This window comes from Zingiber officinale, chromosome 9B, assembly GCF_018446385.1.
Source record: "Zingiber officinale cultivar Zhangliang chromosome 9B, Zo_v1.1, whole genome shotgun sequence".
Taxonomy (NCBI): domain Eukaryota; kingdom Viridiplantae; phylum Streptophyta; class Magnoliopsida; order Zingiberales; family Zingiberaceae; genus Zingiber; species Zingiber officinale.
In genome coordinates, this window is record NC_056003.1 from 115,546,644 (window position 1) to 115,564,102 (window position 17,459).

Consider the following 17,459-nt stretch of genomic DNA (forward strand, 5'->3'; position numbering starts at 1 on the left):
GACTGAAACTACTGCTAGTTCGTACCATCCTCATCAAGCCCTTGATAAAAAAAATGCATGTAAACAACATAGCAGAATGTCAGAAAGAGACGTGCAACAATATAAGTTTATATCTTCAGATGTTAAGAACATCCAACTCAATTCTATGTAATCATGATTTATTGCATATGAGGTAACTAGCAAACTGTTTAAATTCTTAACATAAGTACAACATCGCTAATGATCAAATGATAAGAAACATTGTCCACTCCAAGTTAATGGGTATAACACTTTGAAAGATAATTGTACATTACATACATCAGTATAACATAGTCAGAAGGTTTTTCTTACTAGGAAACATAACTGTCATTGGGGTTAATTGAATTGTGCAGTTAGTAAAATGTTTCTAGTGTAAGATTCAAGCTTTCCATGAGGATACATAGCCTCGAACAGCAAGCTGTGTCTCAGTTGGCAACAAAATCCCAGGTGATAAAGTGAGAGGACATTTTCTACCACCTAAACTAATACTAGAATTCATTAATAATTTAGAACATGTATTGTTGCTAAGTTGAGTCCCTGTCATTGGATAATGCAGCAATGATCTTATCCTTCATTTGCTGTTCTGAACTTGGTGATTTGATGATGAGAGTGTGCTGTATACTCTCGTCACCACCTGATATCTTCGACTCTGCTACGTCAATTTGTGCATCTTTTAAAGCTTGAAAAACTTTAGAAACAGGATGAGTGTTTAAAGGGGTGCTAACTCGCACAATCATCTCATCATGCAACTCTTGCACATCAACCTCAGGATGAAGCACTCGAGTCTCATGATTCACCACCCCTGATTCCAAGAACCTTTCTTTCTCAGACTCCATCTCCTGCAACCTCTTTTGGAGCTCAGTGATGTGTGAAATGGCATCCCCTAGCAATGAGGCTTTGTCCATCTTTGAAATGTTCGGCACCACCGCACGCAAAGCATAGAACCTCTGATTAAGCTTTTCCCTTCTCTGTCTCTCTGCTTCAACATGATTGAGAGGTTCCTCCCTCCCATTTGCAGGTTTCCTTCCCCTCTTCCTTGGCCTCTGCTCGTCAAGTGGGCCAACTCTCTCATCGTTGCAAGAAGCCTCGATGCTTGCTTGTTCCCCTTCCAATGTTCCAATATTGCCAATCATTGCTCCAGCCATCGAAGTTCCACCTCCACCAAAATCAATCTGCCTTGGAGATGGCTGCAACAATTGTTGCGGCTTGTGCTGATTCGTCTGGATCGGGTGCTGATTCATATGATCTCCCCTTTCGCCATTACTATGGTTACCAACTCCATTCCTAGTGACCAAGACGCCATTACCAAGCTGCTTATGGTCAGAATTCGCACCACGGACATGGTTCCAGCTGAAACTTTGCGTTCCCTTTTGAACATTAGGAAATGGCAGCCAATTGTTGGTGCTGCCGCTCTTCAAGTTTGTATCCCAAGAATTGTCTTCCACCTTCGCAGCCAAAATCTTTTCTTTGACATTAGAAGTCCCAAGATTAAGCTCCTTTCCGAAGATCTTCGTGCATGTGTCTGTACCATTCTTCTCGATCTTCTCACTGGGTCGCAGCATCTCTGCAGGATTTTTGCCCCAAAACACCGACTTTATCTTCTGCAAGGCATCTGGGCTTTCAGTTAGCAATCTAACGGATCCCAATTCGAGGATACCGGTCTCAAACGGAACTACGACGATTGTGCGAAACCCTGCGGATGCCGCTAAGAAGCCCCTATAGCAGTAATCGGAAGGGGACAGTATCCAGAGGTGCTTACCTGCCGCCAGTGCCTGACCTGGCGCGCCCTTCCCCGGCGGAAAGGAGAAATACATCGACGCGAGGAAGAACAACTCGGCTTCAGTGACCTGATCGAGACGGAGGGCGTAGTTGTCCTCGTCCGATCCGCCGAAGAACGCGTGGAGCTTCTGGAGAACGGACCTCCGCATCTTGTGCCTGCTCGACTCGTCCTCTCCGGAGGATCTCACCGAAGAGGAAACGGACGCGGCCTCTTCCCCCTCCCGGGGCTCGCGACAGGACCCGTCGCCCCAGCCGAGGACGAGGTCACCGGTCATCGCGCGGGAGATCTGCCAGAAGATGGCGTAGTTCCAGCTGAGGCCGGGGCAGTCCGGGGGGCGCTCGACGAGATCGATCAGGCGGCTCTGGAGGTCGGCCTCGGAAGCGGCGGTGAGGCCCTCGAAGGAAGCGCGGCTGGCGGCGAGGTAGTCGAACGCCTCCCTGCCAAGGACGGCCGCCGCCATGACCTTCTCCTCCTCGCTCCACGTCGATTCCGCCATGGGAGCTCCAAATTTGGAAACTTTGGATCGGATCGATCAAAAGCGACGAACTCAATTCAACGATCGAGCGAGGAGAGAAGGGATTGAGGCGCGGAAGTGGAACAAACATGGCGTTCGAGCATTTGGGGATCTAAAAATGCCCAATTCGGATCCCGTCCAACTAATCCACGGATCGTTTTTAAAATTACCTGTGGGATGGATAACGCGTGTTATATTCTGCAATTACAACGGCTGTGATTCATTAGAATGTTAACTTTCTGGTGTTAGTTTGGAGGGGATTAACAGTGGTTCATGTGCGATACGAAAAAAGAACAACGCGTAGGATGACGATGACACGACCATTAAATGGTGGTACGATGATTCTACTTCGACGCTGGAGCCGGCTCCGGGTTGGAGCCGAGCCGTGTTTGATTGAGCCTATTTGTTAGTGGGTAGGAGAATTCGAAATTTATTATTATTATTTTTAATATATTTTTAAAAAAATAATTTTAGAGTTTTTTTTTTGAAAGAATATTTTAGATATATTTTGATTCTCTTAGAAATTTTAGGATTCTATTAATATTTTTTCTTTTAGAATTTATTCATTTCTGTACACGTTATGAATTGTAATTCATATATTATGATTTTTCTTTTAATTTATATCTTAAGGTATGAGGTAATATATTTATTTGTTTAAATAATAATCTTACATTATTAAATAATATTTTATTTTTTCACAAAAAATTAGAGGATACCAGTTATATCTTCTTGCCTCCTCCTCGATTCCCGTTTGTCAATTTGTAGAATAATTATTATCCTGCTCGGCGTTAGTTGGTATAAGAGCGGGTAGGTTCTAATTGAAGAAGTCAAACGTTAAATCTAATGGAAGGTCATCGTGGTCATGGTCGTAACAACGGGCAAGTTATGATTAAGGAAGCCGAGCACCATGAAAGACATTGAGTATTAAGGATTTACAGAGGTAAGTTGTAAATTTAACCTAATGTATGGCGAAATGAAATCTTAAAGATCATGAAGTACGTGGTCGAGAGGGTCAACATAGAAATTTTGAAATTTGAGTTGATCTATCTGAATTTTTTATACATCACAAACAGAGAATTTTGTTGATTTGATCAACAAAGTGGAGGGGATATTCGACTATAAGTTCTAGATCAAATGAAGGTGAAGCCGATTAACATCAGACTCAAGGGTAGAACATCGCGCGTGGTGGGAGCACTTGCAGTTCTTACGAAATAGATAGGTTAAACCAAGATCAAGGATTGGGAAAAGATGAATAAAAAGATGAAAGATCACCACTTTCTTCCTTTTCGGTACATTGAAACTTCGTTCCAATGACGATTAAGTTTTGTCATGAAGTATGATAGTTTTAACACCCAAGTTGACCTAACGGATTTGAAGATGATTTAGAGGAAGAATTTGACGTGATATTTTATGATGATAATCGGAAGACTTTAATTGTTCGTGAGAGTTTGTTGATGGAGGAATCTCGATCTCAAATTGAAGATGAGATTGAAGTAACTAATAATCCAATTATGGAACAGGCAAAGTGTTTGATGATTATCGTCGTCATTCTTTGAAAGTAAGATATTGCGTAGTATTTGTACCAATGATTTAAAAGATTTTTATCATCTAAATTTGTCTGGAAATATATGCCTGGTGATTTGAAATAATAATTGTGAGTTGGATTAAAGAAAACAATTTCATAAAGAAATTAATGCCATGGAACATAAAAAAAAAAAAACCAAACAAATCTCAAGATTAAACATTGAACAAATGGATATAACAAATTTTAAAATTTTAATATACAATATCAAGAGAGTCTCAGTTATAGTACAACTATGTTCATCATCTAGATTGATAAGAATTCTTATTTTAAATTTAATGGCAAATTCTTTCAATTCGGGATGAATGATGTTGAGGATTCGAAGATTATTATTATTTTTTTATTTTTTTTTTGGCAATTTTATATATTTTTATATATTTTAGGAATTTTTGATAATTTTTATTTTTCTATATTTTCAGTCTGTTTAGAAATTTTAGGATTGTCAGAGTTATAATTTTTCTTTTTTTTTAAAGAATTTTTTTCTTTCTTTATAATTAAAGAATTGTAGTTCATATATTAAGATTTTTTTTTTCCTTTAATTGGATTTTATGGTCTAGAGTCTATATAAATAAATAATATTTCTTTTTTTAAAAAAAAAAATCTAAATAATATATGTTATATCTTCTTACCTTCTCCTTAAATCCCTCATTTCATCCGCGCGCGGGGTAATTGCTAGTGTCAAATATTCAACTTACATCAATTAATCCTAAAGGTGATCAGTTCAATTCCATAAAAAAATTTTACCTGCCACTAGAATATTAGAACCATACTCGGGTGGTCATCTTACATAGATCTCCACAATCAACCTATCATTGTAAGCTGTCATGCTCAACTCAAATATTAGAACAGGGCATCTAGTCTTATCTAAGTAATTTGACTTCGTACTACTTCTCATAATTTTTTCTCCAAATAAAATATATACATGTTTCAATTGAAAATCAAATCATGATACTCTTATGTATCCACCAAGATATAAATAAAAATCCGTGATATTTTTAAAAATTTATTAGGAACCTTATATTTGCACTACACTCTAAATAAATTATAAAATCGTATGGTAAAAAGATGATTCGCTCATCTTAGTGCCCCTACCAACTTGTCCTTAGGTCAACACAGAGAAGATAAATCACGAATAACTACTAACTATTAATGTAAATAATCAAAATATGGAAGAAGACATTCTTGAATGAGTTGCAAAACAATATTAAGAAGAAGAGGATAATAAACTCGTATTTTATTCTCTTTCTTTTCCTCACTATATGAATGAGGACTAATCAATAATATAATTATTTTTTTTCTTCATAGAATTTTTTTTTAAAATCATCAATATCTTCTCGGGACAGTAGCTGAATACTTGTCCTTCCCTGTGCGCTATTTATCTATCCAAAGTTAATAGTCATCTATAGTTTATCTCTTCTGTATTGATTTGAGGACGGATTAACAATGACACTGGGATGAATGAATTACCTTTTGCCACTATGATTCAAACAATCGTCCTCACGAACATAGTTGAGATGAAATGATGGAGGGTTTATCATTTGAGATCTAGGAATCAAATCTTAGAATTGACGGGATGTAAATCTCTATGTCTTGTGTAACTCATCTCCTCATCCACTTACCCTTTCCGTCGTCATAATTTACTTTCTCTATATTGATCTTAGAGCGGATTGACGGAGATGTTAGAGATGAGCACATCACCTTTTATTTTGCCACTTATTCAAACAATAGGTTCGAACTCAGGATTAACAAGACATAAATCCCTATGTCCCGGAATAACTCACCCTCACATCTATTAATTTTTTCAGTTAATGTGATTTATGTTTATCCTGAGATGGACTAGTGGGGATAAACGTTTCGTCTTTTTTTTTTATCTCCACTGTGTTTATCTTGAGACGGATTTGTAAGGACAAACCTTTCACTTTTTTTTTTTTTTGCAACATGATTAAGACAATCAGACGTTCCACGGACATAAGTAAGATAATAAATAGATGGAGATTTTTAAAAGCTAAACCTCAGATTTGACAAAGTATAAATTCATGTATCCTGTATAACTCATCTCCAATTCATTTACTTACTCATATCATAATTTAAAACATCCACATTAGTCATAAGTGGTATATTTATAACATTCACATTAGTCCTGAGACATACCACTTAGTATCATAATTTAGCATTAGTCCTTAAATATAACTGAGATGATAAATAAATAAAGATTTATTAAGATCATATAAACTGAGATGATAAATAAATAAAGATTTACCAAGATTATAAAGTGAAACTTTAGACTAACAAAACATAAATTCTTAAAACATCCATATGAGCTCCTCTATAAAAAAATTCTATCTTAAATTTAAAATAGAATAATTAAAAAATATTTATATCAGATATCTTATTCATTCTTTAAATATAAATTTGGTGAATAATAAGTATTTAAATTTTAAAATTAAAATTTCTATCCTAAAAATAAAATAATATTTTTTTAATATAATATATAATAAAAAAATAATTAATTAAATTTAATAAAATAAATTATTTATTTTAAATTTTAGATATAATAATAAAAAAACTTTATATGAATGTTATCTCATCGACGTACTTATTCAGTAATTTACCATCTCCGCGTACCAGTGCTGAGTTTCTCAGCGGAGACGAGCGGCTTCGCTTTTGCCGACTCAGACAATCGGACGGTTCACATGCTCGGTCGGGAAGCGACTACCGTGGGAGACGGCGTTCTGTTTGGGAGGAAGGTCCCGTCGACACGGGGCGATGGTCGTCTAACGGCGTTAGGCGAGGCCCAAGAGTCGATCATGTGGAGCACGTGAGGGAACACGTGAAAGACATTATAATAATTAAATTTTAGGAACGCTTTCTTTTTCGTAGCCAGAAATTCACATCACAACGCGACACGTGTCGGATCGGAGTACAAAACGGGCAGATTTCGTAGCAGCTGCCGCTGGTACCAAACAGGACTTCTTTAGAAGCTCCAAACGCAATCTAGCTCCGTGGACCCCACAGGCAACTGGTGACCCAGCACAGCATCACTAGTCTCGGCCGTCCGATGGAAATCCGACGGCCACCCCGAGCCCGCCGAATCGATCGCCGGCGGCGGCCCGGCCGCACTTGGTATGAGAAACGGCAAGTGAAGATTCTCCTGCAACGACCTCAGACTCTGGAAGCCTCCGGCGAAGCCGGACGGAGGAGCTGGCGGGAAGTGGAGGCCCATGAAGGAGACGGTGGTGGAGAAGCAGGGCACGGGCGCCGCCTCCCTCACGGCGGCGCTCTCGCCGGCGAGCGCGAAGCGGGTCCTCTTCCCGCTGCTTCCCCCACCGCCGCACTTCTGAAACACGCGGGAAACTACCCATTCCTCCTGCAACAACACTCTTTTTCCCACATGATCCTCATAGAACATCCACAGATTGAGCTCCAAAGTCAAATGCGTCTCACCTTGAAAGATCTCGACAAGAAATGGTAGGCGAACTTGCCCTCGAGCCTGTACTCGTGCATCACCCAGTTGCTCTTCTCGCCCTTGGGAGCTCTCCCTCTGTAGAACACCAACGTCTTCTTCATCCCCACCAGCGCCGTCGCCTTCGAGCTGTAGATTTCCCGGTCCTTCCCCGTCGCCTTCCAGTACCCGGCGTCTGTTGCCCTGTTGGTCCGCAGTCCGGTGGGGTACTTCCGATCGCGAAGGCTGAAGAAGTACCATTCCTTCTCCCCCATCTTCGCCTTCTCTGCATTTAACTTATCGCCCAATTAAACCACGGGATCTTGCTGGTTGATTAACAGAGAAGAATCGAAAGATCGAACCTGGGAGTTCCCATGGCTCGCATTTGTTGAGGTCGATCTCGGCAATGGCCCGGCCTGCGAAGTTGACGTCAAGCACTTTCTTGAGGAGGTAGTGCGTGATGAGCTCCTCGTCGGTGGGGTGGAAACGGAAACCAGGCGGCAGCTGAGACTCGCTGGCGACGTGGTTCTCCATTTCAACGCTGCTTATCGGATCGAGTGAGCCAAAGATTAATTTTTTGTCATTCCACGACCGAAATCATACGTCAACAAAAGCTCTCAAACTCTGCTTATAAAGAGGGAAGAGAGGTGAGCTGTGCGACTTAAATGAGCAGGACGAATCAAGGCGTGTCAGAGGTAGCCATGCCGTAGCCCTTGCTTCCTATCTAATCCTGGAGGAAAACGGAGAGTGAGCTCTGCTCCGCTCTGCTAGGCTACAGAGCAGAGCTGCTTGTGAGCTCAGCCATGGCGGAGGTCAGAGGGGAATTGGTGCGCGCGTGAGAAAGTGTGCAGGTTTTTTGGTGTCAGAGAGAGGAACAGTGGAAACAGGGGAGAAAAGGAAAACAGAGGGATTTGAGGTGATCTCGCATCAGATAAAGCTGCCGCAAAATCTCAATCTGTCAGAGAGGGATGGTGAGAAAGGAACAGTACAGTATTCAATAAATCATGAGGCGAATTCCATCACATCAGCTTTATGAATCTTGCATGCACGGGAGAAGTCACGAACAGAAGAAAGGAGGAGGAGTGATTCTTGGTGGGCGTCGAGGAAGGGAATGTCAATCGTTGCCACTTGCCATGGCGAGGTTGCATGGCATTTCATGCATACGTCGATCGGTCCGTCGAATCGAGAGGGCGACGGCGATTAGATATCTATTGTGTGGTTTCACAGGTCGAGGAGGAGGAGGAGGAGGAGCTCGCGGTTTGAGATGACGGCGACGGCGACGGCGACGGGAGGAGGAGGAAGAAGAAGAACCTCCGGCTTTAACACCCAACGAACCGCGGCTCACCGAATAAACCGGGACGGTCCATCAACTGAACCGTTGGATCAGTAATCTGCTAACTGTTTGAGTTGAAATGAAGGGAGGCATTTGATTTTGATGTGATGTATTTGACTTGTCATATCCTCTGTACACGATACATTCTTCGGTCGATATGATTGATATGAAATGAAATGAAATGAGGTTGGTTCAACGGTGTCAGCTGCAGGTGACAATTGCCATAATTTTCTACACCTTAATCATTATGCAATTCGTCAGGTCACCGTTGAGAGATGATATCATAGGTAGCTTCTGAGTTTTAAATCATTTTTTTATTCATCAAATTATTAATATTTATAAAATATCTACACATACCGAAAAAGTTTATTTTATTTAAAAAGACTATAAGAGTAATAAAAGTAAGAATCTATATTAACTTTAGAAAAGTCTAATGTCGATGCGTTTGTAGTCCAACGGTTAGGATAATTGCCTTCCAAGCAATAGACCCGGGTTCGACTCCCGGCAAACGCAATTTTATTTTTCTTCTTTTTCATTTTCATTTCACAAAAATATATTTTTTTGCTGTGAAGGGATATTCGCATCCAAGTCATTCATGAGGTTTCGTCCCGTTCTCGTCCGGGCATCGCGGTCTGACGCCCGGATCCTCGCCGTCGCCGGATAACCCTCGCTTCCGGCCGTCCTTCTAGCAGCTTTTTTGCTAGGACTTCGACGGGTTTACTCTCCTCTCCTTGCGCTTGCCTATTCGCTTCCCTTTCCTTCCGCTTTAATCGAGGCGGTTTATTCGGCTTGGGCTTGGCAGGCCTTCCTAGGGAATGGCGTTCGACATTGGCGCCGTCATTCTTTGATATCGGAAGCTCTAGCATGGTGACGGTATTGCCGTTCCTCTTCTGGCTTTACTTTTCTACCCTAATTTCGCATCCGGCCATTCGATTGCCCGATTTAAGTATATGATTATGTTTACAATTTTTAATGAGCGGAGAGAAGTGTCTTAGTGGCTTCCGCATTTAAGATAGGTTAACCCTTAGAATGACTTGATGTTTAGTGCTGAGGGAAGATAGCTTCTTTTGCTTAAGATTCATCTGTTTTTGGTTCTGCATTGTGTCTCTTGCATTGGCATCTGACTATAGCACAAGTTTCTTCTTTGTTTATCAATGTTCCTTTTTGTTGACAAATGGATTGGTGAGCTTTGTCTTTGGTTGTGTTCAAGTCTAGTTTGGTACATTGTTCTGAATTTTCATAAAGGGGACTTACGGTTATGTTAGATTGAGTGTTTTTGAAACTCAGTTAAATGTTCTTTCTACTCCTTGGCGACCATACTTGATGTTTGTCACACCTTATTGTTTAGAATCTGTTGGAAGCAAGAATAGATATAATACTCTTACACTGATATCATTCACTTAACAAAGACTGTTGAATCTTTACTTGAGGGATATCTTGAGCATATATTACACATACATATTCATTGTACTTGATATATTTCTTTCTACTGAATGGACTAATTGATGTTTTTTTTCATTACGTCTACACTAAGTCTGCACGTTATATTGTTTTGCAATATGAATTGGAACATACCTAAGCGATGTTAAGGAAAGTCACTTGAAACTTGAATTTTATAAATGAACAGGTAGTGGTGTCTCAGTAACTATACGAGCAATGGAATTGCGTGACTTTTTTGGAAGTTTGGATTTCTCCTTACAGGTAAGCTATGTCTTTCATTTATTTTGGATATTTAGGATTATATTGACTAATCTTTAACCACCAATTTAGGATCTGATGAAGTCACATTCTCTATTTATGCACATGCACACACACAAAGATGACCTTTAGATTTTATGATTATAAAAAGTTAGTCATTTAGTTTGGATTTTAGAATGTGGAGTCTATAGAGAAACAAAAAATGTTACATATTATAATTAAAAGAACCCAATCAATGCAGTCATTTATTTATTTTCTCAACATTGATAGTAATCATCGGTAGAGAAGGCCAAAGGTAGGGTTGTCAGCGATGAACTAGGTGAGACATCGTCATTGAAGAAGAGGATACCATGGCTAGGAAAGTCTGAAGGATTGCGGCTTGTGAGGCATAGAAGGTAGGATGACTATGTGAAGAGGAAGAGAGAGGGTCATCGGTGCCGATGATAAATGGAAATTAAAATCACTTGATGAGAACATACGGAGGTTGGAGGGTGCATAAGGAGAATGGAGACCATCATCATTGGGTTGGGTCACAGGACAAAGTGGATCACAAATTGTGATCACATTATTGATGTCAAGGAGAGATTTTATGCGATAAAGGAGGGCACTATGGTTGCATGAGGAAAGAGTGGTAGGCGAAATGCACATGCATGCATGGAGAAAGGGTGAGGGTTGTGGTGCCTAAGATAAGTGGAAGAGGATCATTGGATACAAAACTGCATGATGGAATGAGTTCCATGAGAAGGGTGATTCAATAGTGAACTAGCTCTTCCCTATCAAGAAGGCCAAAGTGCAAAATGAATCCATATTCATTAATACGTCCCTTGATGCCAAGAAGAAGAGAGACTACCAAAAAAAAAACCAAGAAAAAAAAGGCACTACTGGTGCATGAGAAGGGAGTGACTTTGTATTTCAACTTATTTCATTCAAACTCTATATAAAACACGCACGCAATGGAGTTTTTTCTCCTTCAAAATAATATAATATCACTAATAAGGAATTAGGTTATTTAAAAACTATTGCATACATAGTTCCAACATGCTTTTGCATCAAACCCCACAATCATTCACATTAAACATTGCTTCAATTAAACCCCAAATAAAAGCATCACTATTACATACTTATTTTTAAATTTTACTCTTAATTTGCTGCATTAATCAAAACCTTTCATGGATTATACTCTTCATTTTCTCCATTGTTCTGTCTCTCATAATTATTTGCCTCGTCATTATAATTATTGTACACATAATGGTTAGCACCCTTTAAGCCAATTCCAGCATATAATCCATATCCTTTTTCAGCAACAGGATCGTAAAAATATTTCCCATTTTCTAAGAACAATGTGTCACTCATTCCATACTTCTCATTCCTGTAACCTTGCTGAGCTTTGGGTTCTTTCTCCTCGTAGCTCGATCTGCTCAAACCATTGATTTTCAGTAAATTTAGAGATTAAACTGATCAGGAAACAGTAAAAGAAAGATACAGTAGAAAACTTATACTTGGTGGTGGGAGAGGGATGATTATGAGTGCTGAATTTTGCAGCTTTCTCGACTTGGACGGCCGGCGTCGCCTCAGGGACGACTACTGTGGTTGTTGTGGTTGCAGGAGTTCTTGCAGTGACTTCAGGAAAAGAGATGGATAAAGACGTGAGGAGGAGGGAAGAGAAGAGTAAGAAGTTCACTGAGGAAGCCATGGAAGGAGATCAATTTGAAGTATGATGGTGTTGCTCTAGCTTACTTGAATTTATAGGAGTTTTTTTATTTTGTTTTCTTTACTTTAAAATTCGTCTTTTCCAATTAATTGACCGTGTGTTCTTGCGATGATTGAGGAACAAATTGGAAGAGTGACTTTAGGCCTGACTTTAGAGGACTTTCTTTGATATATATTTTAAATAATGTTATTCAAGGTAAATTATGGCTAAATATATAGCTTAGTTGGAGCGCACTATTTCCATGTGAAGGCGGAATCATAGGCATTGTTGGAGACTAAATAATAAGAATGCGTGTCTTTTAGATAAAATTTCAAGTTCTAGATAAATTGTTTAATGGATTTATTTATAAAAATCTATGTGATAAAAAGTTAGAAATTGTTTGTAATCGACACGTGTCTCTTATGGCTCGATCTATGTCTATCCTACCAGTCCATTCAACCTTTAACTAACTAAATTTGTTGGCTCAAACGGCTTCATAATTTTAAAATTATATAAAAAATTATAAAGAAAGGAATTAACTTCAAAAATAAATATAAAAAATTTCTTTTATGGTGTAGAAGAAAGCCAATAATAATACTAATACTATTAATAATAAATAAATAAAGAAGAAGGCATCATTTGGGCGTCACTGGAAATCCGATGCCGTGGCGAGTCGACGGGAAAGCCACGAAGACGGCGCTTACAACGAGGCCGACGACGACCGGCGCAGCCGCCACCACCTGCGCCACGTTGGGCGACTCGATCGGGTAGAAGCACGACACCACGTTGCGGTCCGCCAGCGCCACGGCCACGAACACTAGCAGTGTCATGAGCGCGTGCAGCAAGTCGACCGGCATCAGCCTGTACTCAGCCGCGACAGCCGGCGCCGGAGGCGGCAGACCGTCAATGACGAGGAGGCCACGCCGGGTGGCGAGGCCGTAGCGGACGCGGCCGGTTGTGGCGTCGGTGAAGCTGTCGGTGAGGGTGAGGACGATCGAGGAGAGGCAGCAGACTAGGAGGAGTGCAGAGGTCATGGCCCGGTTGGCTGTGGCGGCGCATCGGCCGCCGTCAGTGAGGACGGGGGCGAGAACATGGAAGGCGAGGGTGGTGCCGGTGGGGAGGTAATTGGCGAGGTCGGCAGTGCTCTTGTATACCACTTGAAGCAGAGTACGCGACGGCACCGCCTCCGCCTTGTGGCTGTGGTCCTCCTCCCCTCCGGCGTCGGACAAGAGAGGGCTCCTCTGATCGCCAACGCCGGCGATGAGCAGTTGATTAGTTGCCATTTAATCGTAATTAAATTTAAGTAAATTAGATTTAATTCATGGGAACAACGTTATACTTTACTGTTATATACACGGATATGGTTAATTAACGGCAGACGAAAGGAATTGCTTGCTTGAATCATAACCTTCATTGAAGGAGAAGGCATAAAGGTACTAGCATCGTGTTGACCTTGGGACGGATTTATGAGGGCGCTGAGGACGAGCGTATTTATCTTTTGCCACAATGAAGTACCATCAAGTCGGCCGATTTATCTCCTTTTATATAATCTAGGGACGAATTATTAGGAACATCTGAGTGAATATAATCATCTTTTGCTATAATAAAATGCCATCGAAAAAAAGAACTGCCATCAAGTCAGTCGGTTCAACTCCACGATAATGAACAATGCCATCGAAAAAAAGAACTCCCTTTTGTTCAACTTTCGTCTCAAATCGCAATCCCCAAGCCGGTATGTATTGTTCATGGTCTGGCTCCTTTTACTGGGCCTTGGTTTTTGAATCCCGGCCCATTAAGCTAAATAAAATATAAGCGGACCTAATTGGCAAGCCTTACATAACTCTAATCATTTATAATAAATGAGATTGACTTTTTTTTTTAAAGAAAAAATGATTCTATATAAAAGAAAAGATATCGTATGAGATGGTCAAAATATGTTCACATCACATGTGAGTCAAATGTGGGGAGTGATTTGGATCTCACCACTAAGCCAAACAAGTGGCGTTTTTTTTTTTTTTTTTTGGTGATGCAACCTTCTTTTTATTTTATTTTATTTATTTTATTTTATATAATTTTGTTTGGCTCTTATTATTTTGTCCTTATACTCTGTTCAAGAGTTCACACTTCACATGCATCTTGATGTGAGACCACAAAGGCACAAAGTCACTTTACATCTAGAAACATATTTTGAATATCTTTCCTTTTTTTTTAACAATATTTAACTAAAATGAAATTGAGGGGATTATTTGAATAGAATTTTTTTTATATACTCTGCTGTGCAAAATTATCCTTATTTTTTTTGTGATATTACTGCGGTTACCAATTTATAGTTATTATTATATAAATATTTCAACTCTAATCAATACAAAAAATTATATTATACAAAACTACTACAATATAATCAATACTAATAAATTTTATTATAGTAATATTTTATCTTTTGATCAATATTAATTATTATATATTATATTATAACAATACTTTAAATTTGATCAAGACTAACATATTATACAATAGCTACTGAATTATAGTTAGGAGACAATTCTAATTAATTGTTATGATCTTCTGGCTTCTATAATAGGATAAATAAATAAAAGCACTTTAAGAAAGAAAATATATCCTATTCTGACTTCTTTAATAGGATAAATAAATAAAAAATGATTAATCAGATTGGGTAATGTTGAGCCTGGGATGATCGACCTGACTCTATAAAAATTTATCATCGGTCATCAGGATAAATCGAGAAGTGCATGTGACAATCAATCCAGAAGTTAAGCATATTTTGATTATACCTTTCATTTAGATAAAAAATTTCTATAAATATATCGTAATTAAGGATTAAATCATGGAGATATGGAAGACAATAAAAATAGTTTGAGAAAGAAAATATATAAAGACTAGATGAGGTGTCTTTTGATAATAAATAAAAAAACAATGATTCTTATAAAAAGAAAGACCCTTTTGAATTTTACCTTTATATACGTACACACAGAAAAACTTAGTATGTTTCTTAAGTTAGCCTTTATTTATTTATTTATTTATTTATTTATTATTATTATTATTATTATTATTTGTTTGAGCATAATTATATTTTTTTCAATATTAAAGTTCTCTGTTTTTTTTACTAAAAAATATCTTATGTTTTTCAACTTTACTCATATATCTTTTCACGCTCAGATATAAAATTACTTTAGACCAGTAGGCACGTGAGAGAAGAGGTAAATCTACAGGATAAGTGGCATTGACAAAGGGAGTAAATATCGATTCATCTTTTTGTACTTATTTTTTTTTCTATCAGAGTTAGTTAGTAACAACGAAAATATAACAATAAAGACATAAAAAAGAACACTAACGATTTATTTGATTTCCAACCCCCAAGATCAGGACGTCTAAAGCTTAATCATGAGAGACATCTGTCCATTAGTTTTTATCCTTTATGAAAATCTTCCCAAGGCATAGAAACAGCTTATAGTTTGTTTTACAGTCACAAATAATATAAAGACTTAGCACAATATATAAAACAAACCAAATAAAAAGGATGATCCGGAAGTTTTGAGTGCAACACACTCTTCCTAGAGCTTCCTCAGTCACAGAGCTTCGCGGCGTAGCTTTTTGAGTGTAGAGAAGGTAGTAGTATGAAGAATTGATATCTTGAACGTAGAGTCTTCGTCTCCTTTTATAGAGTTGAATTAGATCTTTATTTGAATGAACTCTTATCTAGATGTAGACATATCTAGATAAAACAATATTTGGATCAAGTCTTATCTGGATCAAGCATTATTTCTATCCGCATGATCTGATTTATCCTTATCCTCATCTAAATCATAAAGATGAATCAAATATTTTCTCATATCATCTTCCATGTCAACATTTCATAACTCAGCAATATGGCTTATCCTTATCCTCAGCCAAACCACTGGTTCGATCTACTAGATTGGTTTGGGTTTGGTTCGACTTGAGTCAAGTTCGGTTCACCTATTTGTGTTTATCTGCTCTCTATTTTGCTTCCAGCTCCAAGCTCCTACAAAACAACCATACAAAACACAAATAAGCAACCTAGTATATATTTGTAAGTCTATTTGACCTACTAAGCTTACCTTTTGCTTGGAGGTCCCTTCTCCAAGTCTATCAACTAAGGGTCAATCCCTTATAATCAAGTCACACTCCTGTAAGTCTACTTGATCTACTAGCCTTACCTTTTGTTTGGAGGTCCCTCCTCCAAGTCTACCATCTAAGGGTTAATCCCTTAGGATCAAGCCGTATTCCTGTAAGTTTACCCGACCTACTAAGCTCCATGCTTAGAGTTCACTCCTCCAAGACTTCTCATTACCTAGGATTTTCTCTCCCTAGGATTTTTCACTGTCTAATTTCACTCATTAGGACTTTCGTCATCTAGCTTCACTCATTAGGATTTGACTTCAATCACCAGAACTTCCACCACCTAACTTCACTCACTAAGACTTCTCCTTACCTAACCTCCACTTAGGACTAGTCACTCAGTAGACTTCTTATCTGCCTAACCTCCAGTTAGGACTTACCCTTGTCTAATCTCCAGTTAGGACCAGTCACTCAGTAGACTTTTCACCTAACTAACCTCTAGTTAGAACTTGTCTTTGCTAGTCATCTAGTCTTGATTAGACTTCTCTTCCAAACATCAAGTCTTATTTGGATCAACCCTTAGTCAAACTAACCAGACTTAGGTACATTGTCAAATATTGATACCCTGAAGGCTAATTGCATCAACAATCTCCCCCTTTTTGATATTTGATAATTTTCTTAAGTTAGGTATTGGTTGTTATGGTTTTCCTATCAAAGTTGGGAATCGAAATATTTTTAACTTAAGGTCACTCTCCCCCTTTGACATATATTAAAAAAAATTACCTAAGATTCCCTTAGGTTTTGCACCAATATATTAAAAAAAATTTCACTCATTAGGATTTGACTTCAATCACCAGAACTTCCACCACCTAACTTCACTCACTAAGACTTCTCCTTACCTAACCTCCACTTAGGACTAGTCACTCAGTAGACTTCTTACCTACCTAACCTCCAGTTAGGACTTACCCTTATCTAATCTCCAGTTAGGATCAGTCACTCAGTAAACTTTTCACCTAACTAACCTCTAGTTAGAACTTGTCTTTGCTAGTCATCTAGTCTTGATTAGACTTCTCTTCCAAACATCAAGTCTTATTTGGATCAACCCTTAGTCAAACTAACCAGACTTAGGTACATTGTCAAATATTGATACCCTGAAGGCTAATTACATCAACAATCTCTCCCTTGTTGATGTTTGATAATTTTCTTAAGTTAGGTATTGGTTGTTATGGTTTTCCTATCAAAGTTGGGAATCGAAATATTTTTAACTTAAGGTCACTCTCCCCCTTTGACATATATTAAAAAAA

General features: G+C 38.7%; 4 protein-coding genes, 1 long non-coding RNA gene and 1 other non-coding gene across 8 annotated transcripts; 2 read left to right on the top strand and 4 right to left on the bottom strand.

Moving 5' to 3' along the window:
- Window positions 1–228: 228 nt before the first annotated feature.
- Window positions 229–2,407, bottom strand: LOC122023901 (transcription factor MTB1-like). Its single transcript, XM_042582323.1, has one exon. It carries the CDS (start codon window positions 2,292–2,294, stop codon window positions 543–545), a length of 1,752 nt encoding a protein of 583 aa, XP_042438257.1. The 5' UTR covers window positions 2,295–2,407; the 3' UTR covers window positions 229–542.
- A 4,336-nt stretch (window positions 2,408–6,743) lies between these two features.
- On the bottom strand, window positions 6,744–8,138 carry LOC122024534 (protein CUP-SHAPED COTYLEDON 2-like). Its single transcript, XM_042583188.1, has 3 exons — window positions 7,699–8,138; window positions 7,339–7,622; window positions 6,744–7,261 (listed from the first exon to the last, which is right to left on the bottom strand). Exons 1-3 carry the CDS (start codon window positions 7,868–7,870, stop codon window positions 6,869–6,871), a joined length of 849 nt encoding a protein of 282 aa, XP_042439122.1. The 5' UTR covers window positions 7,871–8,138; the 3' UTR covers window positions 6,744–6,868.
- Window positions 8,139–9,110: 972 nt separating this feature from the next.
- On the top strand, window positions 9,111–9,182 carry TRNAG-UCC. The gene has a single exon. It is a non-coding gene; the product is annotated as a tRNA-Gly (tRNA).
- A 62-nt stretch (window positions 9,183–9,244) lies between these two features.
- Window positions 9,245–12,227, top strand: LOC122022346. 2 transcript variants are annotated; one of them, XR_006122954.1, is made up of 4 exons: window positions 9,247–9,384; window positions 9,472–9,542; window positions 10,297–10,370; window positions 11,910–11,993. It is a non-coding gene; the product is annotated as an uncharacterized LOC122022346 (long non-coding RNA). The 2 variants fall into 2 exon arrangements; XR_006122953.1 differs by having other exon boundaries at window positions 9,245–9,542; window positions 11,910–12,227.
- LOC122022345 (protein E6-like) lies at window positions 11,334–12,060 on the bottom strand. The gene is made up of 2 exons (XM_042580309.1): window positions 11,867–12,060; window positions 11,334–11,781 (listed from the first exon to the last, which is right to left on the bottom strand). Exons 1-2 carry the CDS (start codon window positions 12,058–12,060, stop codon window positions 11,535–11,537), a joined length of 441 nt encoding a protein of 146 aa, XP_042436243.1. The 3' UTR covers window positions 11,334–11,534.
- A 406-nt stretch (window positions 12,228–12,633) lies between the features above and the next one.
- LOC122024828 (protein DMP6-like) lies at window positions 12,634–15,692 on the bottom strand. Of its 2 annotated transcripts, XM_042583544.1 has the most exons (3): window positions 15,584–15,692; window positions 13,397–13,607; window positions 12,634–13,298 (listed from the first exon to the last, which is right to left on the bottom strand). In XM_042583544.1, the coding sequence occupies exons 2-3, from the start codon at window positions 13,484–13,486 to the stop codon at window positions 12,693–12,695; spliced, it is 696 nt and encodes a 231-aa protein (XP_042439478.1). In that variant the 5' UTR covers window positions 13,487–13,607; window positions 15,584–15,692; the 3' UTR covers window positions 12,634–12,692. The 2 variants fall into 2 exon arrangements, with proteins under 2 accessions (XP_042439478.1, XP_042439480.1); XM_042583546.1 differs by lacking the exon at window positions 15,584–15,692 and having other exon boundaries at window positions 12,634–14,513.
- Window positions 15,693–17,459: the final 1,767 nt, after the last annotated feature.

Excerpts from the sequence above, each read along its gene's own strand:
- LOC122023901 (XM_042582323.1), bottom strand. The coding sequence starts at position 2,294 with ATGGCGGAATCGACGTGGAGCGAGGAGGAGAAGGTCATGGCGGCGGCC.
- LOC122024534 (XM_042583188.1), bottom strand. The coding sequence starts at position 7,870 with ATGGAGAACCACGTCGCCAGCGAGTCTCAGCTGCCGCCTGGTTTCCGT. Across the intron at positions 7,623-7,698 it reads CGAGCCATGGGAACTCCCAG|AGAAGGCGAAGATGGGGGAG; the intron begins GTTCGATCTTTC and ends AGTTAAATGCAG. Across the intron at positions 7,262-7,338 it reads TCTTGTCGAGATCTTTCAAG|GAGGAATGGGTAGTTTCCCG; the intron begins GTGAGACGCATT and ends GTGTTGTTGCAG.
- LOC122022345 (XM_042580309.1), bottom strand. The coding sequence starts at position 12,060 with ATGGCTTCCTCAGTGAACTTCTTACTCTTCTCTTCCCTCCTCCTCACG. Across the intron at positions 11,782-11,866 it reads CATCCCTCTCCCACCACCAA|ATCGAGCTACGAGGAGAAAG; the intron begins GTATAAGTTTTC and ends TGGTTTGAGCAG.
- LOC122024828 (XM_042583544.1), bottom strand. The coding sequence starts at position 13,486 with ATGCCTTCTCCTTCAATGAAGGTTATGATTCAAGCAAGCAATTCCTTT. Across the intron at positions 13,299-13,396 it reads TCCGTGTATATAACAGTAAA|AGGAGCCCTCTCTTGTCCGA; the intron begins GTATAACGTTGT and ends GTTGGCGATCAG.